The following is a 27,665-nucleotide window of genomic DNA, read 5'->3' on the forward strand; positions in this document are numbered from 1 at the left end:
ACTGAGGGCACTGCCACTTGAAGCACTTTCCTCCGAAAGGAAGCCTCAGCTGAGGCAAAAACATCAAAATTTGTAGAATTTTGAAAAAGTATCTAACAAGGACCAAGTGGCTGCCTTGCAAACTTGCTCCACGGAAGCTTTTTTTAAAAGGCCCAAGAAGAAACAGTGTGAGTTGAATGAGCCGTAATCCTCTCAGGAGGCTCTTGTCCAGCTGTCTCATAAGCCAACCCAATGACATTTCTCAACCAAAAAGAAAGTAGTTGACGTGGCCTTTTGGCCCTTTCGTTTGCCAGCAAACACCACAAAAAGGGCAGATGATTGACAAAAATCCTTAGTAGCTTAGTAAAGCCCGAACCACATCCCTTCTGAGAAGAAGGATTAGGACAAAATGAAGGAACGACAATTTCCTGATTGATATTGTAGTCTGAAACGACCTTAGGAAGAAATCCCAATTTGGTACGCAAGACCCCCTTATTCGCATGGAAAATAAGATAAGGGGATCACACTGCAAAGCCAAAAGTTCTGAGACTCTACGAACAGAAGAAATCGCCAACAAAAACAAAACATTCTGAGACAACAATTTAATATCAACAGAATGCATAGGCTCAAACGGATCCTGTTGCAAAACCTTAAGAACAAGATTAAGACTCTAAGGAGGAGCAACAGGTTTAAAACACATCTGACTGACAAGCCCTTCTCCAGACCTTCATGGAGAAAGGAGAGAACTCTCACGGGGAACGCTCACCTTACACCAAGGAAAACCCAAAGATTTGCACCAGTATAAGTATGTGCGCCAAACCTTTTGATATATTTTGCGAGTTTCCGGCCTACGAACCTGGATCAAGGTGTTAACGTTTTCAGAAAAACCTCGTCTAGACAAGACTAAGCATTCAATCTCCATGCACTCAGCTTCAGAGAATCTAGATTTGGATGAAGAAATGGACCCTGAAGTAGAAGGTCCTTCCTCATCGGTAATCTCCATGGGAGGAGAGGCCGACATTTTAACAAGGTCCGCAAATCAGATTCTGCAACGCCAAGCTGGAGCAATTAGAATCACCGAAGCCAGCTCCTCTTTGATCTGGGCTATCACCCGAGGAAGGAGGGCAAACGGAGGAAACAGATAAATCTGACCGCTAGAGTGTCCACCAGAACAGTTTGCGGGTCCCTTGTTCTGGACCCGTATTTGGGAGGTTTGGTATGTAGATGAGACGCCATCAAGTCCAGCTTCGGAACTCCCCACCTGAGGGCTATCATTGAGAATACTTCCGGATGAAGAGCCCACTCCCCTAGGTGAAAAGTATGCTCGCTCAGGTAATCTGCTCCCCAGTTGTCCAAATCTGGGATGTAAATGGCTGAAATGTGGCAGTTGTGAGACTCCGCCCACAGAAGGATGCGAAAAACCTCCATCCCTAAGGAACTATTTGTTCCTCCCAGATGGTGGATATAAGCCACTGATGTGATGTTGTCCAATTGGGATCTGATAAACAGGACAGAACTCTGTTGAGGCCATGCTATAAAGGCATTGAATATTGCTCTTAATTCTAAAATATTTATTGGGAGGATGGACTACACCTGAGTCCAAGTCCACAAAGCTTTTAAGGGACCCCAAACCGCTCCCCAGCTAGAAAGGCTGGCATCCGTAGCCACAATCTCCCAAGGTGGTCTAAAGAAGCATGTGCCTTCAGACAGATGATCCTGACAAAGCCACCAGGAGAGAGAGTCTCTTGTCAGGTTGTCTAGGACTATCCTTTGAGAGAGGTCCGAGTGGTCTTCGTTCCATTGTCTGAGCATGCATAACTGTAGAGGTCTTAGATGGAAGCGAGCAAATGGAATAATGTTCATGGAGGCCACCATGAGACCAATTACTTCCATACACTGTGCCACTGAGGGTTGGACAGAGGACTGAAGTGAAATGCAGGCAGGCAGAAAGAAGTTTGGAATTTCTCACATCTGTAAAGAAAATCTTCATCGAGATCGAGCCTATGATTGTCGTTAAAAAACAGACTCTGTTATTTGGAATCAGGGAACTCTTGTCCAGATTAACCATCCATCCGTGAGAGCGGAGAGTAAACAGAGAATCCGTATGGGATCTTGCTAAATGAAAAGATGGCGCCTAAACCAAGATATCGTCCAGGTACAGGGCCACCGCAATTCCTTGAGACCTGGCCACAGCCAAAAGAGCCCCTAGAACCTTCGTAAAGATTCTGGGAGCTGTGGCTAGTCCGAACGGAAGTGCTACAAACTGAAAATGTTTGTCCAGAAAGGCAAACCGAAGGAATTAAAAATGATCCTTGTGGATAATAACGTGAAGGAAGGCAACCTTCAGGTCAATGGTGGTCATGAACTGACCCTTTTGAACTAAAGGGAGAATGGAACAAATAGTCTCCATTTTGAAGGACGGAACCTTGAGAAATTTTTTGAGGCACTTTAGGTCCAAAATAGGGCGTAAAAGTCCCCTCTTTCTTGGGAACCACGAAAAGATTGGAATAAAATACTAAACCCTGTTTTGCCGGAGGAACCAAGACGATCACCCCTAGCGAGGATAGATCCCTGACACAATTTAAAACTGCCTCTTTTTTTTTTCCTGGTTTGCAGATAATCTTGACAGTAGAAATCTGCCTCTTGGAGGACAAGATTTGAAACCTTATATCGCTGAGAGACCACATCCACGGCCAAAGGATCTGGAACATCAAGAGTTCAAGCCTCCCGAAAGAAGGAAAGTCTGCCCCCTACCTGATCCAATCCCGAATCGGGGGGCAAACCCATCATGCTTATTTGTTCTCAGAAGTCGGATTCTTGGACTGCTTGCCCTTGTTCCATGGTTGGCTAGGGCTCCAGGAAGTTTTGGTATGGTCAGGCTTTGAGAAAGTTAAGGATTTCTGTCCCTTGAAATTGCGAAAGGAACGAAAATTAGAAGATTGGCGACCCTTAGGCCTAGCCTTTTTATCTTGAGGAAGAAAAGCCCCCTTTCCACCTGTCACCGTGGAAATTATGGCATCCAGACCAGGACCAAATAAAGCCTTCCCTTTAAAGGGCAAAAAAGGAGCCTAGACTTAGAAACCATGTCTGCTGACCAAGACTTTACGAGAGAGAATGGCAAGGCTCGAAGACTTAGCTTTCAGACGCACTACCTGCATACTGGCATCACAGATGAAGGAATTTGACAGTTTTAATGTCTTAATTCTGTCCTGGATTTCCTCCAAGGTAGTCTCCTCCATAACTAGTTCAGATAAGGAGTCACACCAATACGAGGCCGCACCAGTAACCGCCAACATAGCAGCCACAGGCTGCCATAGTAGACCCTGATAAAGGAAAATCTTTTCTTAAGTACCCCTGATTCCAATCCATGGGGTCTTTAAAAGAGGTGCTATCTTCCAGAGGAATCTTAGTTCTCTTAGCCAAGGTGGATATAGCACCATCCACCTTAGGAATAGTATGCCAGAGCTCCAGAATGGAGTCCGCGACTGGAAACATCTTTTTAAAAACAGGAGATGGGGAAAAGGAATCCCTGGTTTCACTAATTCCTGAGAAACAATATCTGACATACAATCCGGAACAGGAAACACTTCAACAGACCTCAGAAGTAGTAGGTTCTGAGTCTTCTAGAGTAGCCAGGATCTCCTCAAGCAAATAATAATCGGAGGTGCTCAAGCTTAAACCTAAAACTAACCTCCTCTAAATCTACTGGATTAATTAAAGTAGAATCTGAATCAGAGATATCGCCCTCAGAGGCTGCTGAACAATGGTTATCCTCTGATAATTGGGAAAAACTGACCAAAGCATCCTTGGAGTTAGTCGCAATTCCTGACTTAGAGGAAATATTCTTAGACTCCCTATTCCTCTTACCTGAGATAGGTAAGGAACTCAGAGCCGCAGAAACCGCTGAGGTAAGCTGCACTGCAAAGTCTCATTGCAAAAATACTCCCCCAGGCACAGACTGAGAGGAGCCGCAGGGCACTGCTTGTGTAACTGCTAGGGACGGGGGCTGAGGAGAAAGCTGAGGCATGTCTAGGACAACAAAATCCTGAGATGCAGAGGGCTCTGAAGGGTTAAGCTTTTTAGACATGGCAGAATCTTTATTTTTTTACTGTAACATAGTAGCTACACACATGGAGCAAAATTGAACACGAGGAATCACTTGAGCCGCTACACATTATAAACACTTGTCAAAATTTACTGCTAAATTCTTCCATAATGTCAACTCTATGGGTAAACTCCACTTTAACTAAAAGTCTGAAGTACTAATAAAAAAGGCTTACTATAAAAATTAAGCAGATATGTTGTGAGGCAGAGAACAGCAGCCAGCAATGGCACAGATTCAAAACTGTATGGGTGTGCTTACAGGTCTCACTCGGTTAATAAGTCTAAAATATCCAGACTAAAAACCAACCCAGCACCTCTATAAACCGCAGCTGTTGCTGAAATGGACTCGCCACCTCTGTAAGGGAGCTGCGTTGTTTATCGCACTTCGTAAAGAGCTCTCCATGCTGAGCGCTACTGAAATCACGTCTCCACAAATTGCTACAGGCGGAAGGAGACGTGTGGTTGTCATGTGACACTAAAAAAAAAGCACACTAAAATACGCTGCGCTCATTAAAATCAAATTAACGTATCTAATTGTAAAATACAAACTAAAAAATACTGCCGTATGCGAGTGTTTATACACATTCAAAGTAAACAAACACATCCTCATCCAACCCTTGCCTCTGACAGCCTCAGAAACCATAAACTTGCAAAAGTAAAGTGCAGCATCTTTTCTTATCCACAGTGCCCTGAGCATAATACCCAAATAAATCCCAAACATGAAGAGATTTAATAAATTTAGTCCCCAGACTCCATTTAGAAGCATATTAAAAAGAGGTATTAACCCTCAATGTGCCTAAGCCTTCTGTCCTTATAAAGGAAAAAAGAAAAAGTTATGCTTACCTGATAAATTTCTTTCTTTCTTGACACGATGAGTCCACGGATCATCTAATTACTATTGGGAATATCCCTCCTGCCCAGCAGGAGGCGACAAAGAGCACCACAGCAAAGCTGTTAAAATATCACCTCCCTTCCCTCCCACCCCAGTCATTCAACCGAAGTAAAGGAGAGAAAGGAAGCAACAAGGTACAGAGGTGTCTGAAGTTTAACATACCAACAACCTGTCTTAAGAACAGGGCGGGGCCGTGGACACATCGTGTCAAGAAAGAAAGAAATTTATCAGGTAAGCATAAATTCTTTTCTTTTTAATGACACTGAGTCCACGGATCATCTCATAACTATTGGGAATCAATACCAAGACAGGGAACCTAAACAGAAGGCACCACTGCTTGAAGAACCTCTCGCCCAAAAGAAGCCTCAGCCGAGGCAAAAGTGTCAAATTTGTAGAACTTTGAAAAAGTGTGAAGAGAGGACCAAGTTGCAGCCTTGCAAATCTGTTCCACAGAAGCTTCATTTTTGTATGCCTATGAGGAAGAAACAGCCCTCGTGGAGGCTGCTGTCCCGCAGTTTCATAGGCAAAACGTATGATACTCTTCAGCAGAAAGGGAAGTAGCCGTAGCTTTCTGTCCCTTATGTTTTCCTGAGAAAACCACAAACAAAGCAGAAGACTGACGAAAATCCTTAGTTGCCAATAAGTAAAACTTTAGAGCCTGTACCACGTCTAAATTGTGCACAAGCCGTTCCCTCTGAGAAGAAGGATTAGGACACAAAGAAGGAACAACAATCTCCTGATTAATGTTCCGGTCAGAAACTACTTTAGGGAGAAACCCTAATTTGGTACGTAAAACTACCTTATCCGAATGAAAAATAAGGTAAGGAGAATCATACTGCCTTAAAAACTAAATTAAGACTCCAAGGAGGAGTAACTGGTTTGAACACAGGCCTGACAAAGCGATTGCACGTCTATGTAACAAAATAGACAAGGCAGATATTTGACCCTTTATGGAACTTGCCGATAATCCCTTCTCCAAACCTTCTTGGAGAAAGGACAGAATTCTAGGAATCCTAACTCTACTCCAAGAGAAGCCCTTGGATCCACATCAATATAGATATTTAAGCCATATATTGTGGTAAATCTTTCTAGTCACAGGCTTACAAGCCTGAATCATGGTCTCTATGACCGATTCCTAAAATCCGGCTTGGATAAAATTAAGCGTTCAATCTCCAAGCAGTCAGCTTCAGAGAAACTAGATTTGGATGATGGAAGGGCCCTTGAAGTAGAAAGTTCTTCCCCAACGGAAGTCTCCAAGGTGGAAGAGATGACATGTCCACCAGATCTGCATACCAAATCCTGCAAGGCCAAGCCGGTGCAATGACCTCGATCCGTACCTCGGAAGCTTGGCATTCTGCCGAGATGCCATAAGATCCAATTCCGGGTGACCCCATTTGAGAATCAGCCTGGAAAACACTTCCGGATGGAGTTCCTACTCCCCCGGGTGAAAGGTCTGTCTGCTCAGGAAGTCCGCCTCCCAGTTGTCCACCCCTGGGATGTGGATCGCCGACAAACAGCAATTGTGGGTCTCTGCCCATCGAATTATCTTGGCTACCTTTGTCATGGCTAAGGAACTCAGCGTTCCTCCCTGATGACTGATGTAAGCCACTGAAGTTATGTTGTTAGTCTGGAACCTGATGAACCGGGCCGAGGCTAACTGGGGCCAGGCCAGAGGAGCATTGAAAATTGCTCTCAGCACCATAATGTTTATGGGCAGAACAGACTCTAACTGAGTCCAAGTTTCCTGAGACTTTAGAGAGCCCCAGACTGCTCCCCATCCCAGAAGGCTGGCGTCTTTTGTCACAATCACCCAAGAGGGTCTGCAAAAGCAGGTTCCCTGGGAGAGATGATCTTGAGACAATCACCAAAAAAGAGAATCCCTTGTCTCCGGCTCCAGCAGTATTCGTGGAGACAAATCTGCATAATCCCCGTTCCATTGACTGAGCATGTTTAACTGCAGAGGTCTGAGATGGAAACGAGCGAACGGGATGATGTCCATTGCCACCACCATCAGCCCGATTACCTCCATGCACTGAGCCACTGACGGCCGAGGAGCGGACTGAGGTGCTAGGCAAGAATCAAAAATCTTTGATTTCCTGACTTCTGTCAGAAAAATCATCATTGATAGGGAATCTATTATGGTTCCCAAGAAAGTTATCCTTGTATTTAGAACTTAGGAGCTCTTTTCCAAATTTACCTTACATCCATGAGATTGCAGGAAAGATAACAACATTTCCGTGTGGGACCTTGCTTGTTGAAAGGATGGCGTCTGGACTAGGATGTCGTCCAAGTAAGGGCGCCACTGCAATGCCCCGTAATCAGAGCACCGCCAACAGGGATCCCAGAACCTTTGAGAAAATTTTGGGAGATGTGGCAAGGCCGAAAGGAAGAGCCATGAATGGAAGTGTTTGTCTAGAAATGCAAACCTTAGAAATCTGCGATGATCCCTGTGAATGGGAACATGCAGGTACGCGTCCTTTAAATCCACCGTCGTCATAAATTGACCCTCTTGGACCAAAGAAAGAATGGAACAAATAAATAGTTTCCATCTTGAAGGACGGTACTCTGAGGAATTTGTTTAGACTCTTGAGATCTAAAATTGGTCTGAAGGTTCCCTCCTTTTTGGGAACCACAAACAGATTGGAATAAAACCCAAGACCCTGTTCCTGCATCGGAACAGGCACTATCACTCCCAGGTCGGAGAGGTCCCGTACACAATGTAAGAACGCCTCTATTTTTGTCTGGTCTACAGATAATCTTGAAAGCAGAAACCTGCCTCTGGGAGGAAAATTCTTGTACTCTAGTTTGTATCCCTGGGACACCATGTCCACTGCCCAGGGATCCTGAACATCTAGAACCCAAGCGAAGAAGGAAAACCTGCCCCCCACAAGATCCGGTCCAGGATCAGGGGCAGGCCCTTAATGCTGTCTTCGATTCAATAGCAGGCTTTTTGGATTGTTTTCCCTTGTTCCAAGACTGATTGGATCTCCATGAAGGTTTGGACTGTTCCTGCTTGGAAGAGGAAGAATTTCCCTTGAAATTTCGAAAGGAACGAAAATTACTCTGACGTCCCTTTTGTTTGTTTCTCTTATCCTGAGGGAGAAGATGACCCTTTCCTCCCGTAATATCAGAGATTATTTCCGTCAAACCCGGCCCAAACAAGGTCTTCCTCTTGTAAGGAATTGCTAAAAGTTTAGACTTAGATGACACATCCGCAGACCAAGGTTTTAACCATAAAGCTCTGCGTGCTAGTACAGCAAAACCTGAAAACTTTGCTCCCAGTTTGATAACCTGTAGGGAAGCATCAGTAATAAAGGAATTAGCCAACTTAAGGGCTTTTATCCTATCCTGGATCTCATCAAGGGGAGTGTCTGTCCTGATAGCATCAGACAACGCATCAAACCAATATGCGCCGCACTAGTGAAGGTAGCAATGCACACAGCAGGTTGCCATTGTAAACCTTGGTGTACATACATCTTCTTAAGTAACGCCTCTAATTTTGTATCCATAGGATCTTTAAAGGCACAACTATCCTCTATGGGGATAGTAGTTCTCTTGGCCAAAGTGAAAATAGCTCCTTCCACCTTGGGTACTGTTTGCCAAGCCTCCTTCATAGAGTCCACTATAGGAAACATCTTTTTAAATATAGGAGAAGGAGAAAAAGGGATACTCCCTTTATCTCAGTAGCTCTGTCTGGTACAGGAAAAAATTCCATCGAGGAAGGTACATAAAAATATTTGTTTAGCTTACTGGATTTTTTATGATTAATTACGACCATGGTGTCGCTGTCGTCCAATGTGGCTAAAACCTCCTTGAGTAACAGACGGAGGTGTTCTAGCTTAAACCTGAAAGTTACAACTTCAGTATCAGCCGGAGGAATTACACTGTCAGATTCTGAGATTTCACCCTCAGATGCTACAGAAGTATCCTCCTCCTCAGGCATATGAGAAGGGGCATTCGAAATAGCAACGACTGCATCAGTAACGTCGCTTGCTGAATATTTATTCTTCCTCTTGTGCTTTCCCTGCAACATGGGAAAAGCAGACAACGCTTCAGAGACTGCAGAAGACATGAGGGAAGCAATGTCTTGCAACGTAACTCCAGGAGAAGTTTGAGAGGAAGCGCAGGGTACTGCATGTGAGGGCTGTAAAAATTGGGACGCTTGAGGAGAAAGCTGCAGCATATATTGAATATTGTCAGACTCCTGAACAGCATCTGCCTTAGAAAATGTTGGCTCAGAAAAAAGTCTATCCCTATAATTCAAAGTTCTTTCAATACATGAAAAACAGAAAGGGGATTGGTGGTTCCACATTGGCATCAAAACATAAAGAACAATTGACATTTTGCATAGCCTCTTGGTCCATTCTGACTCACAATGGATCAAAAAATCAAGTAGAAAGTCTAAATATTTTATTAAAATTTATACCGAAAAAATGTTAGTCACTTTTTTAAATTTAATTAATTTTTAAACCGTAACTTTTTTACTCTTTATTTTTCTATGCAAAAAAAAGAAGCTAAAAGTAATTCAAAAACACCTCAGCTTATTTGCCGAGGTGCCTACCTGCCCTGCTGACACAGTAAATTTGATAATCCCCTTAGTAGAAGAACCTCCGGTTCTAGAACGCAGGTCCTTAGACAAACATGCGTAATCTAGCTGAGACTGTAATCGCTTTCCCCCCGGTCACAGGAAGAAAGGAAAAGTTGCGTGCAACACCAATTGCCGCCTCTCAAAGCTCCGCCCATTGTGGGCGTGTTCAAAAGGAAATCTCCCGGTCGGCATCTTTGTTTTAAAATTAAGCCGGCCGGAGCAGTGAAAAGCACCGAGAAACTGAGCCCAATTTCTCTCCGCCCCAGTGCCTGCATAATAAGCTGTCAACATAAGGCCCCTCCATCTATAGAAGAGTTTATGTGTCCCATTGTTAATAAATAAAGTGCCTTAATTTTCACTGAGTCTTCTTACTTCCCCAGAATATTAAGTTAGCACTTACCTCATAAATCTGCCCGACAGCAAGGCAGCTCACCAGGTTTGAGAGGTCCTCTCCCTCACATTGGACCTGTGGAAAAGAAATAAAGACCGAGTAATATTACTCAGGCTTTAGGAGTTAGGGCAGCATAAATATATGGGAGGCGCAGTGAGAATTATGTCCCACAAGTTCCCATTGCTCTAAAGCCACCACTGCTCTACTGAAGAGACTGATATGGACTACGGCTACACCCAGGGACAAAGCAGCACAATCTTGCACTACTTAAAAAATAATAAACTTTTGATTGAAGAATATTAGACCAAACTTTACCACTTCCTTTCTCTAACGTAGGCAAAGAGATGAATGGGGTGGGAGGGAAGGCAGGTGATATTTAACAGATTTGCTGTGGTGCTCTTTGCCGCCTCCTGCTGGGCAGGAGTGATATTCCCAATAGTAATTAGGTGATCCGTTGACTCATCGTGTCATTAGAAAGAAAAAGAACTTACCTTGGAGTCTCAGCTGTGAGGCAGACACAGAAATCCAGGTCTGACAGATCCAGAAAATGTGTCAGAGACCTGGAGAAGAAAGAAAAGCAGAGTAACCAACCCTGGTTTTCCAGATGATGGTTAGCTTAAATTGTTGGAGCAAAACCAAGGACCACCCTGCTACCTCCAACAGCTAACAGCTACCAAAACTTGCAGGGTAATTATCCATTAAAGGATAAAGTTTTTATCCTAGATTATCGAAGGCAAAGAATGATTGGGGATTATGGGAAGGGTAGTGGGTTAAACATATCCCAATGATAAGAAACATCAGGAGTATAGATGGAGAAAAAAAAAAGTACAAGTAATGATGCACGTCACAAACATTAACAGGATATTATACAGACTCTGGGAGCTAAGGAGTTAATGATGCACATCACAAACACATTAACAGGATATTATACAGACTGTGGGAGCAAAGGAGTTAATGTGCATAACAAACATTACCAGACTATTATACAGGCTCTGGGAGCTATGGAGTTAATGATGCACGTCACAAACACATCAACAGGATATTATACAGGCTCTGGGAGCTAAGGAGTTAATTATGCACGTCACAAACACATCAACAGGCTCTGGGAGCTGCCCACCTTGGAAACTGGTAGTCCCTGCGTTCTGGTAAATGAGTGGCTGCTGTATGAACCTGGTTTGAGGTGCAGTGCTAAACGTGGGGGTGAGCATCACTGTTTGCTGCTGTAGCTGTGGCTGAGGGGGTGACTGTAGCAGGGGCCTGGGCTGAAGGAGCGGTGCAGTCCTCTGGGCCGTGGCTTGGGTTGGGGCTTTGACTGGTGCTGCCGGAGGCTGCTGGGTGGGGGTCTGGTAAGTCTGAGGCTGCACCTGGCTGTAACTTTTGGACAAGGTAACATCCATGCCTGTGGTGCTCCCATGGTAGCTCTGGCACAGCTGATCATCAAAAAGGTCTGGAAACTCCCCGGCTTGGTTGCTGACAAACTGAAGCATTTCTGTAACACAGAAAAAAATTATCACACAGTGATATATCAAAACAAGAATACTGCAACCCTCCGACTTTCTTACAAAGACAGAGACCACTCTTACAGGGAGACAATTTCACGAGTCAATACACTTCCCAGGAAGAGTTAACCAGAATTCTTACAACGTTTCCTCCACACATAATTCAGAGGATCAGCATAAAATACTCATTTTAGAAAATGATCAAATGTGACCCAGTCGGATTTAGGTGTTTGTACCTATAACTTCTAACGAGCTGTGTCACTGCAATGATACATGTTAAAGAGACAGTAAACTTTGATCATAGTGAAAAAGAACGAATCAACCTTGAGAACAGAAGTTAAATTGTAATTTTGGTTAAATGGTGATCTGTCTAAATCATGAAAGTTTAATTTTGTCTTCACTGTCCCTTTAATATGAACATAGTATAACCAGTAACGAGCCAGATACAAACCATTACAATAGGACAATATATCTGCACACACAGTATGGGTAGATACAGGAAGTAAAATTCTGTGTTAAGTAAAAGGAAATTTATGCTTACCTGATAAATTTGTTTCTTTTTAGACACGAGTCCACGGATTTCATCCTTACTTGTGGGATATCGCCTCCTGGTCAGCAGGAGGAGGCAAAGAGCACCACAGCAGAGCTGTTAAATTGCTCCTCCCTTCCCTCTCACTCCAGTCATTTGAACGAAGTTAGGAAGAGAAAGGAAAAGCCAAGGTGCAGAGGTGTCTGAAGTTTACAAAAAATAACCTGTCATAAAAACATAATTTATGCTTACCTGATAAATTTCTTTCTTCTGTAGTGTGATCAGTCCACGGGTCATCATTACTTCTGGGATATTACTCCTCCCCAACAGGAAGTGCAAGAGGATTCACCCAGCAGAGCTGCATATAGCTCCTCCCCTCTACGTCACTCCCAGTCATTCGACCAAGGACCAACGAGAAAGGAAAAGCCAAGGGTGAAGTGGTGACTGGGGTATAAATTAAAAAATATTTACCTGCCTTAAAAACAGGGCGGGCCGTGGACTGATCACACTACAGAAGAAAGGAATTTATCAGGTAAGCATAAATTATGTTTTCTTCTGTTAAGTGTGATCAGTCCACGGGTCATCATTACTTCTGGGATACCAATACCAAAGCAAAAGTACACGGATGACGGGAGGGATAGGCAGGCTCTTTATACAGAAGGAACCACTGCCTGAAGAACCTTTCTCCCAAAAATAGCCTCCGATGAAGCAAAAGTGTCAAATTTGTAAAATTTGGAAAAAGTATGAAGCGAAGACCAAGTTGCAGCCTTGCAAATCTGTTCAACAGAGTCCTCATTCTTGAAGGCCCAAGTGGAAGCCACAGCTCTAGTAGAATGAGCTGTAATTCTTTCAGGAGGCTGCTGTCCAGCAGTCTCATAAGCTAAACGAATTATGCTACAAAGCCAAAAAGAAAGAGAGGTAGCGGAAGCTTTTTGACCTCTCCTCTGCCCAGAGTAAATGACAAACAGAGAAGACGTTTGTCGAAATTCCTTAGTTGCCTGTAAGTAAAATTTTAGAGCACGGACTACATCCAGGTTGTGCAGTAGACGTTCCTTCTTTGAAGAAGGATTTGGGCATAAAGAAGGAACAACAATCTCTTGATTGATATTCCTGTTAGTAACTACCTTAGGTAAGAACCCAGGTTTAGTACGCAGGACTACCTTATCCGAATGAAAAATCAAATAAGGAGAATCACAATGTAAGGCTGATAATTCAGAGACTCTTCGAGCCGAGGAAATAGCCATTAAAAATAGAACTTTCCAAGATAACAACTTTATATCAATGGAATGAAGGGGTTCAAACGGAACGCCCTGTAAAACATTAAGAACAAGGTTTAAACTCCATGGTGGAGCAACAGTTTTAAACACAGGCTTAATCCTGGCCAAAGCCTGACAAAAAGCCTGGACGTCAGGAACTTCTGACAGACGTTTGTGTAACAGAATGGACAGAGCTGAGATCTGTCCCTTTAATGAACTAGCAGATAAACCCTTTTCTAAACCTTCTTGTAGAAAAGACAATATGCTAGGAATCCTAACCTTACTCCAAGAGTAACCTTTGGATTCACACCAATATAGGTATTTACGCCATATCTTATGGTAAATCTTTCTGGTAACAGGTTTCCTAGCCTGTATTAAGGTATCAATAACTGACTCAGAAAACCCACGTCTTGATAAAATCAAGCGTTCAATTTCCAAGCAGTCAGCTTCAGAGAAGTTAGATTTTGATGTTTGAAGGGACCCTGTATCAGAAGGTCCTGTTTCAGAGGTAGAGACCAAGGTGGACAGGATGACATGTCCACCAGGTCTGCATACCAAGTCCTGCGTGGCCACGCAGGTGCTATTAGAATCACTGATGCTCTCTCTTGTTTGATTCTGGCAATCAATCGAGGAAGCAACGGGAAGGGTGGAAACACGTAAGCCATCCTGAAGTCCCAAGGTGCTGTCAGAGCATCTATCAGGACTGCTCCTGGATCCCTGGATCTGGACCCGTAACGAGGAAGCTTGGCGTTCTGTCGAGACGCCATGAGATCTATCTCTGGTTTGCCCCAACGTCGAAGTATTTGGGCAAAGACCTCCGGATGAAGTTCCCACTCCCCCAGATGAAAAGTCTGACGACTTAAGAAATCCGCCTCCCAGTTCTCCACTCCCGGGATGTGGATTGCTGACAGGTGGCAAGAGTGAGACTCTGCCCAGCGAATTATCTTTGATACTTCCATCATAGCTAGGGAGCTTCTTGTCCCTCCCTGATGGTTGATGTAAGCTACAGTCGTGATGTTGTCCGACTGAAACCTGATGAAGCCCCGAGTTGTCAACTGGGGCCAAGCCAGGAGGGCATTGAGAACTGCTCTCAATTCCAGAATGTTTATTGGCAGGAGACTCTCCTCCTGACTCCATTGTCCCTGAGCCTTCAGAGAATTCCAGACGGCACCCCAACCTAGAAGGCTGGCGTCTGTTGTTACAATTGTCCAGTCTGGTCTGCTGAATGGCATCCCCCTGGACAGATGTGGCCGAGAAAGCCACCATAGAAGAGAATTTCTGGTCTCTTGATCCATATTCAGAGAAGGGGATAAGTCTGAGTAATCCCCATTCCACTGACTTAGCATGCACAGTTGCAGTGGTCTGAGGTGTAAGCGTGCAAAGGGTACTATGTCCATTGCCGCTACCATTAAGCCGATTACCTCCATGCATTGAGCCACTGACGGGTGTTGAATGGAATGAAGGGTGCGGCAAGCACTTTGAAGTCTTGTTAGCCTGTCCTCTGTCAGGTAAATCTTCATTTCTACAGAATCTATAAGAGTCCCCAGGAAGGGAACTCTTGTGAGTGGAACGAGTGAACTTTTCTTTTCGTTCACCTTCCATCCATGTGACCTTAGAAATGCCAGCACTAACTCTGTATGAGACTTGGCAGTTTGAAAGCTTGAAGCTTGTATCAGAATGTCGTCTAGGTATGGAGCTACCGAGATTCCCCGCGGTCTTAGTACCGCCAGAAGAGCACCCAGAACCTTTGTGAAGATTCTTGGAGCTGTAGCCAATCCGAATGGAAGAGCCACAAACTGGTAATGCCTGTCTAGGAAGGCAAACCTTAGGTACCGATAATGATCTTTGTGAATCGGTATGTGAAGGTAAGCATCTTTTAAATCTACAGTGGTCATGTACTGACCCTCTTGGATCATAGGTAAAATTGTCCGAATAGTCTCCATCTTGAACGATGGAACTCTTAGGAATTTGTTTAGGATCTTTAAGTCCAGGATTGGTCTGAAAGTTCCCTCTTTTTTGGGAACCACAAACAGATTTGAGTAAAACCCCTGTCCCTGTTCCGATCGTGGAACTGGATGGATTACTCCCATTAACAAGAGCTCTTGTACGCAGCGTAGAAACGCCTCTTTCTTTGTCTGGATTGTTGACAACCTTGACAGATGAAATCTCTCTCTTGGAGGAGAGTATTTGAAGTCCAGAAGGTATCCCTGAGATATCTCTAGCGCCCAGGGATCCTGAACATCTCTTGCCCAAGCCTGGGCGAAGAGAGAAAGTCTGCCCCCCACTAGATCCGATCCCGGATCGGGGGCCCTCAATTCATGCTGTTTTAGGGGCAGCAGCAGGTTTCCTAGTCTGCTTGCCCTTGTTCCAGGACTGGTTAGGTTTCCAGCCTTGTCTGTAGCGAGCAACAGCTCCTTCCTGTTTTGGTGCAGAGGAAGTTGATGCTGCTCCTGCTTTGAAATTACGAAAGGAACGAAAATTAGACTGTCTAGTCTTGGCTTTGGCTTTGTCCTGAGGCAGGGCATGGCCTTTACCTCCTGTAATGTCAGCGATAATCTCTTTCAACCCGGGCCCGAATAAGGTCTGCCCTTTGAAAGGTATATTAAGCAATTTAGATTTAGAAGTAACATCAGCTGACCAGGATTTTAGCCACAGCGCCCTGCGTGCCTGAATGGCGAATCCTGAATTCTTCGCCGTAAGTTTAGTAAGATGTACTACGGCCTCCGAAATGAATGAATTAGCTAGTTTAAGGACTCTAAGCCTGTCCGTAATGTCGTCCAGAGTAGCTGAACCAATGTTCTCTTCCAGAGACTCAATCCAGAATGCCGCTGCAGCCGTGATCGGCGCAATGCATGCAAGGGGTTGCAATATAAAACCTTGTTGAACAAACATTTTCTTAAGGTAACCCTCTAATTTTTTATCCATTGGATCTGAAAAAGCACAGCTATCCTCCACCGGGATAGTGGTACGCTTAGCTAAGGTAGAAACTGCTCCCTCCACCTTAGGGACCGTTTGCCATAAGTCCCTTGTGGTGGCGTCTATTGGAAACATTTTTCTAAATATCGGAGGGGGTGAGAACGGTACACCTGGTCTATCCCACTCTTTAGTAATAATTTCAGTAAGTCTCTTAGGTATAGGAAAAACCTCAGTACTCGTCGGTACCGCAAAATATTTATCCAACCTACACATTTTCTCTGGTATTGCAACTGTGTTACAATCATTCAGAGCCGCTAACACCTCCCCTAGTAATACACGGAGGTTTTCCAGTTTAAATTTAAAATTTGAAATATCTGAATCCAGTCTGTTTGGATCAGAACCGTCACCCACAGAATGAAGTTCTCCGTCCTCATGTTCTGCCACCTGTGACGCAGTGTCTGACATGGCCCTAATATTATCAGCGCACTCTGTTCTCACCCCAGAGTGATCACGCTTACCTCTTAGTTCTGGTAATTTAGCCAAAACCTCAGTCATAACAGTAGCCATATCCTGTAATGTGATTTGTAATGGCCGCCCAGATGTACTCGGCGCTACAATATCACGCACCTCCCTCTGAGCGGGAGATGTAGGTACTGACACGTGAGGCGAGTTAGTCGGCATAACTCTCCCCTCGTTGTTTGGTGAAATTTGTTCAATTTGTACAGATTGACTTTTATTTAAGGTAGCATCAATACAGTTAGTACATAAATTTCTATTGGGCTCCACTTTGGCATTGCAACAAATGACACAGGTATCATCCTCTGAATCAGACATGTTTAACACACTAGCAAATAAACTTGTAACTTGGAAATACAATTCAATTAGAATAATATTAAAACGTACTGTGCCTTTAAGAAGCACAGAAGATCTATGACAGTTGAAAATTAATAAATTGAAACAGTTATAGCCTCAATCCTTGTAAATAACACAACTTTAGCAAAGGTTTAATCCCATTAGCAAAGATAACAAATTCTGAAAGCAGGAAACAAATTACAGAATAAACGTTTTTTATCTCAGTCAAACTATAATTCTCACAGCTCTGCTGAGAGAAATTACCTCCCTCAAAATAAGTTTTGAAGACCCCTGAGCTCTGTAGAGATGAACCGGATCATGCAGGGAATACAATGAGTTGCTGACTGAAATATTTGATGCGTAGTAAAAGCGCCAAAAAACGGCCCCTCCCCCTCACACACAGCAGTGAGGGAGAACAGAAACTGTCAGAAAACAGATTAAGCAACTGCCAAGTGGAAAAATAGTGCCCAAACATTTATTCACTCAGTACCTCAGTAAATGAAAACGATTTTACATTCCAGCAAAAACGTTAAACATAATCTCTAGTTATTAAACAGCTTTATGTATTTCTTACAGTGTAATTCTAGTGAAGTACCATTCCCCAGAATACTGAAGTGTAAAGTATACATACATGACATATCGGTATGGCAGGATTTTCTCATCAATTCCATTGTCAGAAAATAAAAACTGCTACATACCTCTATGCAGATTCATCTGCCCGCTGTCCCCTGATCTGAAGTTTACCTCTCCTCAGATGGCCGAGAAACAGCAATATGATCTTAACTACTCCGGCTAAAATCATAACAAAAACTCTGGTAGATTCTTCTTCAAACTCTGCCAGAGAGATAACACACTCCGGTGCTATTTTAAAATAACAAACTTTTGATTGAAGATATAAAACTAAGTATAATCACCATAGTCCTCTCACACATCCTATCTAGTCGTTGGGTGCAAGAGAATGACTGGGAGTGACGTAGAGGGGAGGAGCTATATGCAGCTCTGCTGGGTGAATCCTCTTGCACTTCCTGTTGGGGAGGAGTAATATCCCAGAAGTAATGACCCGTGGACTGATCACACTTAACAGAAGAAAGAACAGGGCGGGCCATGGACTCATCGTGTCTAAAAAGAAACAAATTTATCAGGTAAGCATAAATTTCCTTTTCTTTTTAAAGACAATTAGTCCACGGATTTTATCCTTACTTGTGGGATACAATACCAAAGCTAGAGTACACAGATGATAAGGGAGAAACAAGACAGGGAACCTAAACAGAAGGCACCACTGCTTGAAGAACCTTTCTCCCAAAAGAAGTCTTAGCCGAGGCAAAAGTATCAAATTTGTAAAATTTAGAAAAAGTGTGAAGAGAAGACCAAGTTGCAGCCTTGCAAATCTGTTCCATAGAAGCCTCATTTTTGAATGCCCAAGAGGAAGCAACCGCCCTAGTGGAATGAGCTGTAATTCTTTCAGGAGGCTGCTGTCCAGCAGTCTCATATGCAAATCGGATGATACTCCTCAACCAAAAAGAAAGAGGTAGTCGTAGCTTTCTGACCCCTACGTTTTCCAGAAAAAACTACAAACAGAGAAGACGACTAACGAAAGTCTTTAGTCGCTTGAAAGAAAAACTTCAAAGCACGGATTACGTCCAAATTATGTAGAAGTCTTTCCTTCTGAGAAGAAGGATTAGGACACAAGGAAGGAACAACAATCTCCTGATTAATGTTCCTGTCTGAAACAACCTTAGGAAGAAACCCCAGTTTAGTACGTAAAACAACTTTATCCGAATGGAAAATAAGGTAAGGCAAATTGAATTGTAACGCCGAAAGCTCAGACACTCTTCGAGCTGAAGAAATAGCAAGAAATAAAACCTTCCAAGATAACAACTTAATATCTAAGGAATTCATAGGTTCAAACGGAACCCCTTGAAGAACTAAATTCAGACTCCATGGAAGGAGAAACTGGTTTGAACACAGGCTTGATCCAACCCAGGGCCTTACAAAAAGATTGAACATCTGGGACATCAGCCAGACGTTTGTGTAACAAAATATATAAGGCAGAAATCTGACCCTTTAGGGAACTTGCCAATAAACCCTTCTCCAATCCTTCTTGGAGAAAAGACAAAATTCTGGGAATCCTAACTCTACTCCATGAGTAGCCTTTGGATTCACACCAATAAGGATATTTACGCCATATCTTATAGTAAATCTTTCTAGTTACAGGCTTACGTGCCTGAATCAAAGTCTCTATGACAGAATCAGAAAACCCCCGCTTGTATAGAACTAAGTGTTCAATCTCCAAGCAGTCAGTTTCAGAGAAATTAGATTTGGATGAAGGAAGGGACCGTGAATGAGAAGATCCTTCCTTAACGGTAGTCTCCAAGGTGGCAGGGATGACATGTCCACCAGATCGGCATACCAAATCCTGCGAGGCCACACCGGAGCAATTAGGATCACTGATGCCTTCTCCTGCTTGATTCAAGCAATGACCAGAGGAAGAAGAGCAAACGGAGGAAAAAGATATGCTAGGCTGAAGGACCAAGGAACTGCTAGAGCATCTATCAGTTCCACCTGAGGATCCCTGGACCTTGACCCGTATCGCGGGAGCTTGGCATTCTTCCTCAATGTCATGAGATCTAACTCCGGCTGACCCCACTTGAGGATCAGACTGGAGAACACTTCCAGATGGAGTTCCCACTCCCCCGGATGAAAGGTCTGCCTGTTCAGAAAAACCCCCTCCCAGTTGTCCACCCCTGGGATGTGGATCGCCAACAGACAGCAAGAATGGGCCTCCGCCCACTGAATTATTTTGGATACCACTGTCATCGCCAAGAAACTCCTTGTTAAACCCTGATGATTGATGTAGGCCACTGACATTACGTCCGACTGGAACCTGATAACTGAACCGAGGCTAACTGGGGCCAGGTCAGAAGAGCACTGTAGATCGCTTTCAGTTCCAGAATGTTTATGGGTAAAACAGACTCTGCCTGAGTCCATATTCCCTGAACCTTTAGAGAGCCCCAGACTGCTCCCCACCTTAGAAGGCTGGTATCTGTTGTCCCAATCACCCAAGATAGCCTGCAAAAGCATGTTCTTTAGAAGAGATGATCGAGAGACAACCACCATTGTAGAGTCCCTTGTCCAAAAGAAGCCAAGGGGACAAGCCCGAATAATCTCAGTTACATTGTCTCAGCATGTTCAACTGTAGAGCTCTGAGATAAAAACAAGCAAACTGGAAGATGTCCATTGTTGCTACCATCAGCCCGATTAACTCCATGCACTGGACCACTGATAGAGGAGGAGTGGACTGAAGAGCTAGACAAGTAACGATAATCTCTGATTTCCTGACTTCTGTCAGAAAAATCTTCATAGACAGAGTCTATTATAGTTCCTAGGAAAGTCACCCTTGTGATTGGAACAAAGAAACTTCTATCTAAAATCACCTTCCAGCCGTGGGATCCTAGAAAGGACAACACCAAGTCCGGGTGGGATCTTGCTAGCTGTAAGGATGGCTCCTGAACTAGAAAGGTCCAGAAAAGACGCCACTGTAATGCCCTTTGAACAAAGTACTGCCAACAGGGATCCCAGAACCTTTGCGAAGATTCTGAGGGCTGTGGGAAGACCGAAAGGAAGAGCCACCAACTGGAAGTGTTTGCCTAGAAGGCAAATCTTAAGAACATGAGATGATCCCTGTGAATGGGAAAATGCAGAAATGCGTCCTTTAAATCCACTGTTGTCAAAAACTGACCCTCTTGGATCAATGGAACGAATAGTTTCCATCTTGAAGGACAGTACCCTGAAAAACTTGTTTAGACTCCTGAGGCCTAGAATTGGTCTGAAGGTTCCCTCTTTTTTGGGAACCACGATAGATTGGAATAAAAACCCCAGTCCCTGTTCCTGAAATGGAACGGAAACAATCACTCCCAGAGCGGAGAGGTCTCCTACACAGTTGAAGAACGCCTCTCCCTTTGTCTGGTCTGCAGATAATCTGAAATTAGAAATCTGCCTCTGGGAGGAAAAAACCTTGAACTCCAGTTTGTATCCCTGAGACACAATTACTATTGTCCAGGGATCCTGGACATCCCGAACTTAGACTTGAATGAAGAAGGAAAGTCTGCCCCCTACCATATCCAGTCCCGGATCAGGGGCATGCCCTCCAAACAGTCTTGGGATCACTAAGCAGCTTCTTGGAGAGCTTTCTCTTTGTTCCAAGACTGGCTGGGTCACCATGAAGGTTCAGACTGTTCCTGCTTAGAGGAGGAAGAGGAAGAATTTCCCTTGAAATTTTTAAAGGAACGAAAATTGCTTTGTCGTCCTTTTTGTTTATATCTCTTGTCTTGCGGGAGAAGATGCTTACCTCCCGTGATATCAGAAATAATTTGACAAGACTCCTGAAACAGTCTGTTATGGATAAATTCCAAAAATAGGAAAAGGAGAACAGAGGATTTATATCCGTTCTCTCACATTCCATAACAATGATCCTGGAAACCCAAAGTCATAAGATTAACAACAACCATGGTGTTGATGTCGTCCAGAGTAGCTAAAACCTCCTTAAGTAACAGAGAGAGGTTTTTTGTTTGTTTTTTATTTTTTTTATCATATCTGCATGCGGTAGAGCTTCAAAAAAAAAAAATTGGATGAAAACTCATGGTTGTACCTCTCCATGGAAATCTTTAGTAAAAGGCAAAATATTTATTTGATCTGAAGAGAAACCAGAGTATCAGAAGGTATACTGTCAGAAACTGAGATTTTATCCTCAGATGCTACTGCACACTTGAGGGAAAAGCTGCAGAATATATTGAACATTGTCACAATGCATTTTGAACAGCATCTAAGACAATGTTGGCTCAGAAAAAAGTAAATTTATGCTTACCTGATAAATTAATTTCTTCTATGGTACAACAAGTCCACGGATTCATCCTTTACTTGTGGGATATTATCCTCCTGCTAACAGGAAGTGGCAAAGAGCACCACAGCAGAGCTGTCTATATAGCTCCTCCCTTAGCTCCACCCCCAGTCATTCGACCGAAGGTACAGGAAGAAAAAGGAGAAACTACAAGGTGCAGAGGTGACTGACGTTTAAAATCCAAAAATATAATCTGTCTTAAAATGACAGGGTTATATGGACTCGTCATACCATAGAAGAAATAAAATTCATCAGGTAAGCATAAATTTACTTTTCTTCTATAAGGTACGACGAGTTCACAGATTCATCCTTTACTTGTGGGATACAATACCAAAGCTACAGGACACGGATGGATGGATGGGAGGGACAAGACAGATGGTTAAACAGAAGGCACCACTGCTTGAAGAACCTTTCTCCCAAAAAAAGCCTCCGAAGAAGCAAAAGTATCAAATTTGTAAAATTTGGAAAAAGGTATGAAGCGAAGACCAAGTCGCGGCCTTACAAATTTGTTCAACAGAAGCATCATTTTTAAAAGCCCATGTGGAAGCCACCGCTCTAGTAGAGTGAGCTGTAATCCTTTCAGGAGGCTGCTGTCCAGCAGTCTCGTATGCCAAACGGATGATGCTTTTCAGCCAAAAAGAGAGGTAGCCGTAGCTTTTTGACCTCTACGTTTTCCAGAATAGACAACAAACAAAGAAGATGTTTGACGGAAATCTTTGGTTGCTTGCAAGTAAAACTTCAAAGCACGAACCACCTCCAAGTTGTGCAACAGACGCTCCTTCTTACAGGAAGGATTAGGACACAGAGAAGGAACAACAATTTCCTGATTGATATTCCTATTAGTAACAACCTTGGCGTGGGAACAAAATGGAGATCCAGTGCTAAAATGCAGCTACGTTCAAATGCTGCCCCTGATCGGTTCAGCAGCTGAGTTCAGCTTCAGAGTGGCAAAACACTAGCGATCCTGAGCTGAAGAGACTATGCACATATGCTGCCCCTAATCAGTTCAGCAGCTGAGTGCAGCTTCAGAGTGGCAAAACACTAGCGATCCTGAGCTAAAGAGACTATGCACATATGCTGTCCCTGATCGGCTCACAGTTGCGTTCAGCTCTGGAGTGGATAACTATGTGGGTAACTATTTTGCAGACATTAAGCAAACAGTGCAATAACAATACAACTGTTTTTTTATGTTTTATGGTCCTTTAATGTCTAAAGTGTAAGTAGAAACCCCATAACAACTGTATTTGCTCCATAATAAAACTTAAAACTTTATACCACAGAACTCTTAAAATTAAAAGGGATATAAAACCCAATTTTTTCTATTATCCAATTTCCTTCATTCTCTTGATATCCTTAGTTGAAATGTTTATCTAAATAGGCTCAGTAGCTGATGATTGGTGGCTAGACATAGATGCCTTGTGCGATTTGCTCACCCATGTGCATTTATATTTCTTCAACAAAGGATAACTAAAGAATGAAGAAAATTAGATAACAGAAGTAAATTGGAATAGGTCGTTTAAAATTGTATTCTCTATTTAAATCATGAAAGAAAAATATTAGGTTTCATGTCCCTTTAAGGAGCTCTTGTGATAATATTTTTACTCCCGGCACTGGTGATTCAACAAAAGTAAAAATAAGTGCGGACAGAACCCTGTCTCTTCACACCATCAGAATCCCCCCCTACAGCTAACGCACTCAGGACAACCAGTAGACACACAGTAAGCAGAACTGCCAACTCCCACCAGCACCTACACACAAGAGGGCAACAGAGTCTGCTGAAAGGATGTGGGGCAGAAATACACATCATGTGAGCAGCCCTGATGCCTATGTGACTACACTCACAGCTACCAACATATTCTCTTTACTTTGAATATTAAATGGATACTGAAGTCAAAAAGAAGTTTAGCTTATTTTTCATAAGTGTATACTGAGGTTAGCTCAGGAGTGCACACTTCTTATTCACTGTCCCCTCCTGCTATTTTACACATCAGCTGGCAACAGCAGCCCCCTTTAGTATTACCCTTTAGTATAACCAGGTACTGGCGCTGCACTTTTACATCTGAGGGGCGTTAGTAAAAAGCAATTCAAGCAAAACAAAAATAAGTGCGCTGCTGTTTGCTGCCACATGTGGTACAGCGTAAGGGGCCACCCCTTGCTTGTCAGATACAGTACAGTGTAATTTTTTTCCAACATCTAGGAGCCAGCCTATAAATTTAGGCGCCAGAAACTTTGGCCATCCCTATGACATTATATATACTCGAGGCATGAATACTGAGCATTCCATAATGCTAACGATTTTATTATTTTCAGAGAGTTTCATCCCACACCTGGGCCTTTCTCAAGACCTTTATACATTCTATGCACACAAGGATTATGGCTTATCCATATCACTCACATTGCTCAGGTCAATTAACAGCAGACTTGAAACCATGAAGGAAGCAAGCATAGCCGACAATAGATTTTTTTTTTAAAATGTTGATCAGGCTAGAGAATCCTATTTTTCTAATCCAAGATAGTAAAATAAATAAGTCACCATGAGGAGACTCCCTCTAATGCAGGCATATGGCATACATTTTTAACTGTTACAGGCTAATGTGTGATTACAATTTTTTGCCATTCTTTTTTTAAGCTGCATAATAAAATGCTAACAAAAAAGTGCAATTTTGCAGCTAATGGGTTAAATGCTTATAAAATACAAATCGTATTCCTTGTAATAAGTCTGGCCCTTGTTATCACCTTTTACAAGTGAAAGATCACAGAAAAAAACTGACCTCATCTGTCCGGAGGGGAAGGAAGTGCAGCAGTCTTAAAGCCATAGCTGCCAGTGTTCTCAAACCAACAGAACACCTGCAGCTTGCTATAGTTTGGTAAAAACACAGCCAGCAGACAAATTAAAGGGACAGTCTAGTATAAATTAAACTTTCATTATTCAGATAGGACTTTTAATTTGAATCACCTTTCCAATTTACTTTTATCATCAAATTTGCTTTTTTCTCTTGGTATTTTTAGTTTAAACTAAACATAGGTAGGCTCATATGCTAATTTCTAAGCCTTTGAGGGCTGCCTCTTATCACATGCTTTTTAAATCTCTTTTCAACACAAAGAAAGAAAGTACACGTGGGCCATATAGATAACACTGTTTTCAGGCACATTGGGTTATTCAAGATTTAGCACAAAACAATGCTAAATTTAAGACAATAGATAATAAACAGTCACAGTCGTGATCAGGGGGCTGGAAGAAGGTTCCTAGACACAAGGTAATCACAGAGGTAAAAAACAAAAATTTATGCTTACCTGATAAATTTCTCTTGTGGTGTATCCAGTCCACGGGTTCATCCATTACTTGTGGGATATTCTCCTTCCCAACAGGAAGTTGCAAGAGGACACCCACAGCAGAGCTGTCTATATAGCTCCTCCCCTAACTGCCACCCCCAGTCATTCGACCGAAAACAAGCAAGAAAAAGGAGAAACTATAGGGTGCAGTGGTGACTGTAGTTTAAAAATAAAAAACACCTGCCTTAAAAAGTGACAGGGCGGGCAGTGGACTGGATACACCACAAGAGAAAGAAATTTATCAGGTAAGCATAAATTTTGTTTTCTCTTGTAAGGTGTATCCAGTCCACGGGTTCATCTATTACTTGTGGGATACCAATACCAAAGCTTTAGGACACGGATGAAGGGAGGGACAAGGCAGGAACTTAAACGGAAGGCACCACTGCCTGCAAGACCTTTCTCCCAAAAATAGCCTCCGAGGAAGCAAAAGTATCAAATTTGTAGAATTTAGAAAAAGTATGAAGCGAAGACCAAGTCGCCGCCTTACAAATCTGTTCAACAGAGGCCTCATTTTTAAAAGCCCATGTGGAAGCTACCGCTCTAGTGGAATGAGCTGTAATTCTTTCAGGAGGCTGCTGGCCAGCAGTCTCATAAGCTAAACGGATTATGCTTCTAAGCCAAAAAGAAAGAGAAGATGCCGAAGCCTTGTGGCCTCTCCTCTGTCCAGAGTAGATAACAAACAATGCAGATGTTTGACGAAAATCCTTAGTAGCTTGTAAATAAAACTTTAAAGCACGAACCAAGTCAAGATTGTGTAATAGACGTTCCTTCCTTGAAGAAGGATTAGGACACAGTAACGGAACTACAATCTCCTGATTGATATTCTTATTAGATACCACCTTAGAAAGAAATCCAGGTTTGGTACGCAACACTACCTTATCTGTATCTTATCTGTATGGAATATCAGATAAGGGGAATCACACTGTAAGGCACATAACTCTGAAACTCTTTGAGCCGAAGAGATAGCTACCAAAAACAGAACTTTCCAAGATAAAAGCTTGATATCTATGGAATGCAGAGGTTCAAACGGAACCCCTTGAAGAACTTTAAGAACTAAATTTAAACTCCATGGCGGAGCAACAGGTTTAAACACAGGCTTGATTCTAACTAAAGCCGGACAAAACGCCTGAAACATCTGCCAGACGCTTGTGCAAAAGAATAGACGGAGCAGAAATCTGTCCCTTTAAGGAACTAGCTGACAATCCCTTCTCCAATCCTTCTTGGAGAAAGGATAATATCCTAGGAATCCTGACTTTACTCCATGAGTAACCCTTGGATTCACACCAATGAAGATATTTACACCATATCTTATGATAGATTTTCCTGGTGACAGGCTTTCGAGCCTGAAATAAGGTATCAATGACCGACTCGGAGACACCACGTTTTGATAAAATCAAGCGTTTAATCTCCAAGCAGTCAGCCGCAGAGAAATAAGATTTGGATGTTTGAATGGACCTTGGAGTAGAAGGTCCTGCCTCAGCGGCAGAGTCCATGGTGGAAGGGATGACATGTCCACCAGATCTGCATACCAAGTCCTGCGTGGCCACGCAGGTGCTATCAAAATCACAGAAGCTCTCTCCTGCTTGATCTTGGCAATCAGACGAGGGAGGAGAGGAAATGGTGGGAACACATAAGCCAGGCTGAAGGACCAGGGCACTGCTAGAGCATCTATCAGCGCTGCCTGGGGATCCCTTGACCTGGACCCATAACAGGGAAGCTTGGCGTTCTGACGAGACGCCATCAAATCCACTTCTGGTTTGCCCCATAGTTGAATCAGCTGGGCAAATACCTCCGGATGGAGCTCCCACTCCACCGGATGAAAAGTCTGCCGACTTAGAAAATCCGCCTCCCAGTTCTCTACTCCTGGGATATGGATAGCCGAGAGATGGCAAGAGTGAACCTCTGCCCATAGAATTATCTTTGAAACCTCCAACATTGCCAGGGGGCTTCTTGTTCCCCCCTGATGGTTGATATAGGCTACAGTCGTGATATTGTCAGACTGAAATCTGATGAACCTGACCGCAGCTAGTTGAGGTCAAGCCTTAAGAGCATTGAATATCTCTCTCAGTTCCGGAATGTTTATCGGAAGGAAGGCTTCCTCCTGAGTCCACGAACCCTGAGCCTTCAGGGAGTTCCACACTGCGCCCCAGCCCAGAAGGCTGGCATCTGTCGTCACTATAGTCCACTCTGGCCTGCGGAAACTCACTCCCCTGGACAGATGGACCAGAAAGCACCACCAGAGAAGAGAATCCCTGGTCTCTTGATCCAGATTTAGCAGAGGGGACAAATCTGTGTAATCCCCATTCCACTGATTGAGCATGCAAAGTTGCAGTGGTCTGAGATGTAGGCGGGCAAACGGAACTATGTCCATTGCCGCTACCATTAGGCCGATTACTTCCTAAGAAGGCGAACCTGAGGAACTGATGATG

General features: G+C 43.3%; 1 protein-coding gene and 1 non-coding gene across 2 annotated transcripts in view; both read right to left on the reverse strand.

Moving 5' to 3' along the window:
• SREBF2 (sterol regulatory element binding transcription factor 2) overlaps positions 1-27,665 on the reverse strand; it is a 244,640-nt gene that overhangs the window by 183,098 nt on the left and 33,877 nt on the right. The window contains exon 2 of the mRNA XM_053721355.1: positions 11,072-11,443. Within this exon, the coding sequence (XP_053577330.1) occupies positions 11,072-11,443 (372 nt within the window). The remainder of the gene's footprint in view (positions 1-11,071; positions 11,444-27,665) is intronic.
• Positions 21,605-21,718, reverse strand: LOC128637097 (U5 spliceosomal RNA). Its single transcript, XR_008398966.1, has one exon. It is a non-coding gene; the product is annotated as a U5 spliceosomal RNA (small nuclear RNA).

Source organism: Bombina bombina, chromosome 7 (genome assembly GCF_027579735.1).
Source record: "Bombina bombina isolate aBomBom1 chromosome 7, aBomBom1.pri, whole genome shotgun sequence".
Classification (NCBI taxonomy): domain Eukaryota; kingdom Metazoa; phylum Chordata; class Amphibia; order Anura; family Bombinatoridae; genus Bombina; species Bombina bombina.